The sequence below is a fragment of the Egretta garzetta genome, unplaced genomic scaffold (genome assembly GCF_000687185.1).
Source record: "Egretta garzetta isolate BGI_Z169 unplaced genomic scaffold, ASM68718v1 scaffold343, whole genome shotgun sequence".
Taxonomy (NCBI): Eukaryota; Metazoa; Chordata; class Aves; order Pelecaniformes; family Ardeidae; genus Egretta; species Egretta garzetta.
Window position 1 is genome coordinate 1,098,207 of NW_009259038.1, and position 2,462 is coordinate 1,100,668.

At 65.3% G+C, this 2,462-nt stretch overlaps 1 protein-coding gene across 1 annotated transcript in view; it reads right to left on the reverse strand.

Moving 5' to 3' along the window:
- Window positions 1–766, reverse strand: part of LOC104122764 (somatomedin-B and thrombospondin type-1 domain-containing protein) — a 2,431-nt gene extending 1,665 nt beyond the window's left edge. The window contains exon 1 of the mRNA XM_009634935.1: window positions 559–766. Within this exon, the coding sequence (XP_009633230.1) occupies window positions 559–766 (208 nt within the window). The remainder of the gene's footprint in view (window positions 1–558) is intronic.
- Window positions 767–2,462: the final 1,696 nt, after the last annotated feature.

Consider the following 2,462-nt stretch of genomic DNA (forward strand, 5'->3'; position numbering starts at 1 on the left):
CTGCATCGCGCTGAGCGGGGCCCCCGCTAATATCCCGGAGATTAGGGAGGGCTGACTGCTGCAATTGTCCCAGGGGCCGCGGCTGGCGCCTGCCTGCATTTGGGTCCCCAGGGGGGGCTGGCTCTGCACCCTCCCAAGCCCACATTCCCTGCTTGTCACCCCCAGCACCACCCCGGCCCTGGTTCCCGCATCCCTGTGCAAAGGAACCCCCGTGGCAGGGGCGATGCCAGGGTTTATCCCACCCAGGTCCCATGCTGATGGCTCCACGGCTCGCGATGACAGCGCTACCGACAATCCCGTTACGCTCCACTGCCGACCAGAGGCCACCCCTGCGGGCTCTCTTACTGCACAGGGAGCAGCCAGACGCTCAGCATGGAAAAAAGCAGAAAATCGGGATATGGCTCCAAATCCAGCCCAGCTGGCATCCCCAGATGCATCCTGTTACCACTCAAAGTATGGGGCTAACGGAACAACAAACACTTGCCACCAAAAGCAGCAACCCTGGCCTGGCATCCCCAGCAGGGGGTCCCACCAGTGCCACCCCATCCCAACGCTCACCGGCGCTGTGGCAGGCGGCACGGTAGTCCTGGCAGCAGTCGCCCGTCCTCTCGCAGTACGAGTCGCAGTAGCAGCGAGCCTGGCGGGCGCCCGGGGCCCAGCAAGTGTTGTTCCTGCCTGGGCAGCATTGGTGCCAGCAGCTGCCTGTGGCACCCACCAGGTAGCCGGTGGCCAGCAGCCAGCCCCCGCAGAGCAGCAGGCCCCACATGGCGCCAGGTCCCCACAAACCTCCGAGTGACGGCGTTCCCCCCGCTCCGCTGTGGGACAGCTTCTGGGCGAGCAGCAAGGGCTGGAGCCCTGCCCGCGCCGCCCCTGGCTGGGCGGGGGGACAAAGCCTGTTCCCTTCTGCTCCAGCGCCCCTGGCTGGCCCGGCTCTTCCCACTACTGCCAGGGCGAGGAATTAATAAAATGAACTGGGATGGTTAATAAAACACCGTGCGTGGGACAACGCGACCCCGGAGCTGCCTGGGAGCAGCTGGGAAGGGGCACTGCTGGGTTGAAGCTGTTGCTCCCCTGGGAGCGCCGGCTCCACCTCGGAGGGCAGCAGGACTGGGGTGCAATGGGGGACCCCATCCCCAATCCCCGCCTGCCCCGCAGGAGCCACTCGCTGCCCCCTCAGCACTGCCCGGACACCAACGCAGCTGCTAAAGCCAGACTGATTTTATTCAAATTGCGAATGTAAAACAGAATAAAAAAAAAACCAAACCAACAACAACCCAAAAACCCCAACCCTCACTGGCTTCAGAGCAGGAAGCCGCAGGTAAACTGTGCCTGGGCTTTCCTCCTCCTCCTCCTTTGCTCTCCCGTGTTAAGGCTGCGTTTTTCACTGGTGACAGGGGGGAGGGGGGGCGGCCCCCCCCCGCCCCCCCCCCCCCCGGCTCCTTCGTGGGAAGTTTGGCACAAATCCAGCAGGGCTGAGCCCAGCGCAGGGCAGGGCAAGGCTCCGGCCCCACCGCCACGGTTGTGAGCGGGTCAGCATGAAGCTCTGAAAGCTACGGGATTACCTAGAGGGCCACGGCAGGGTAAGGGCAGATGGGGGGGAATGTGGCAGAAGAAGGGGTTTGCACCCCCGGCTGAGGGGCCAAGTCTGTGGCGCAGGGGCTGCACCCCCCCACCCTGGCTGGCGCACGTGTCCTGACTGTAAACGGCAAGTGATGGGGGAACCCAGCTCGCCCCAATCCCGGCCCCGCAGCGAGGAGAACTAAAGGCCTGGCTGTATGTGCAATTTTGGGCAGCGCCTGTTCAGCAGCCCAGGGCTGAGAGGGACCCAGGGGCTGGGATGCTGCATCCTGGCGGGGGCTCGGTGCTGGCAGGAAGAAGGGAGGAGGGAGCCTGGGGCCACACCAGCAGGTCACTGACCTCCCCACCCAGGGGGTGCAGGGCTGGTGGGCCCCCTGGGGACACTGTGACACCCAGTGCATTGCCCCCAGCCAGCGGTGTCAGCCCCGAGAGCCTCCGCCAGTGGCGATGCCTGGTGCACAGCTTGACCATTGCACCCACATGAGTCCAGGGGGCTCTCAGCACCCCCAAAAAAGTGCTGGTCCCCGGGCAGCTGGCAGCTCCTGGCTGCCGGAGGCCCCAGGGGCACAGGGCCACCAGCCCTGGGGGACACCTCACCCTGGATAACCTCGCAGGAGACGCAGGACCAGGGGGAAGTGGCACCAGGGGACCAGGGCGGGCATAACCGGGATGCTGGGGGTGTGGATGCTGGGATGCTGCTCCCTCCCTGCTCCCTTCAGCACACAACTTATAATTTAACCTGCTCCAGAGCCTGCTCCTAAACATAAAGGTGGCCGGGTTTGGGGGGAGGGCGTGCGCGTGGGGCAGCCTTGGCCCCGGGCAGTGCCGGTGAGCAGCTCCGGGCTTGGTCACGGCTCTCCAGCTGCAGCCCCGTGGGGCGAGGG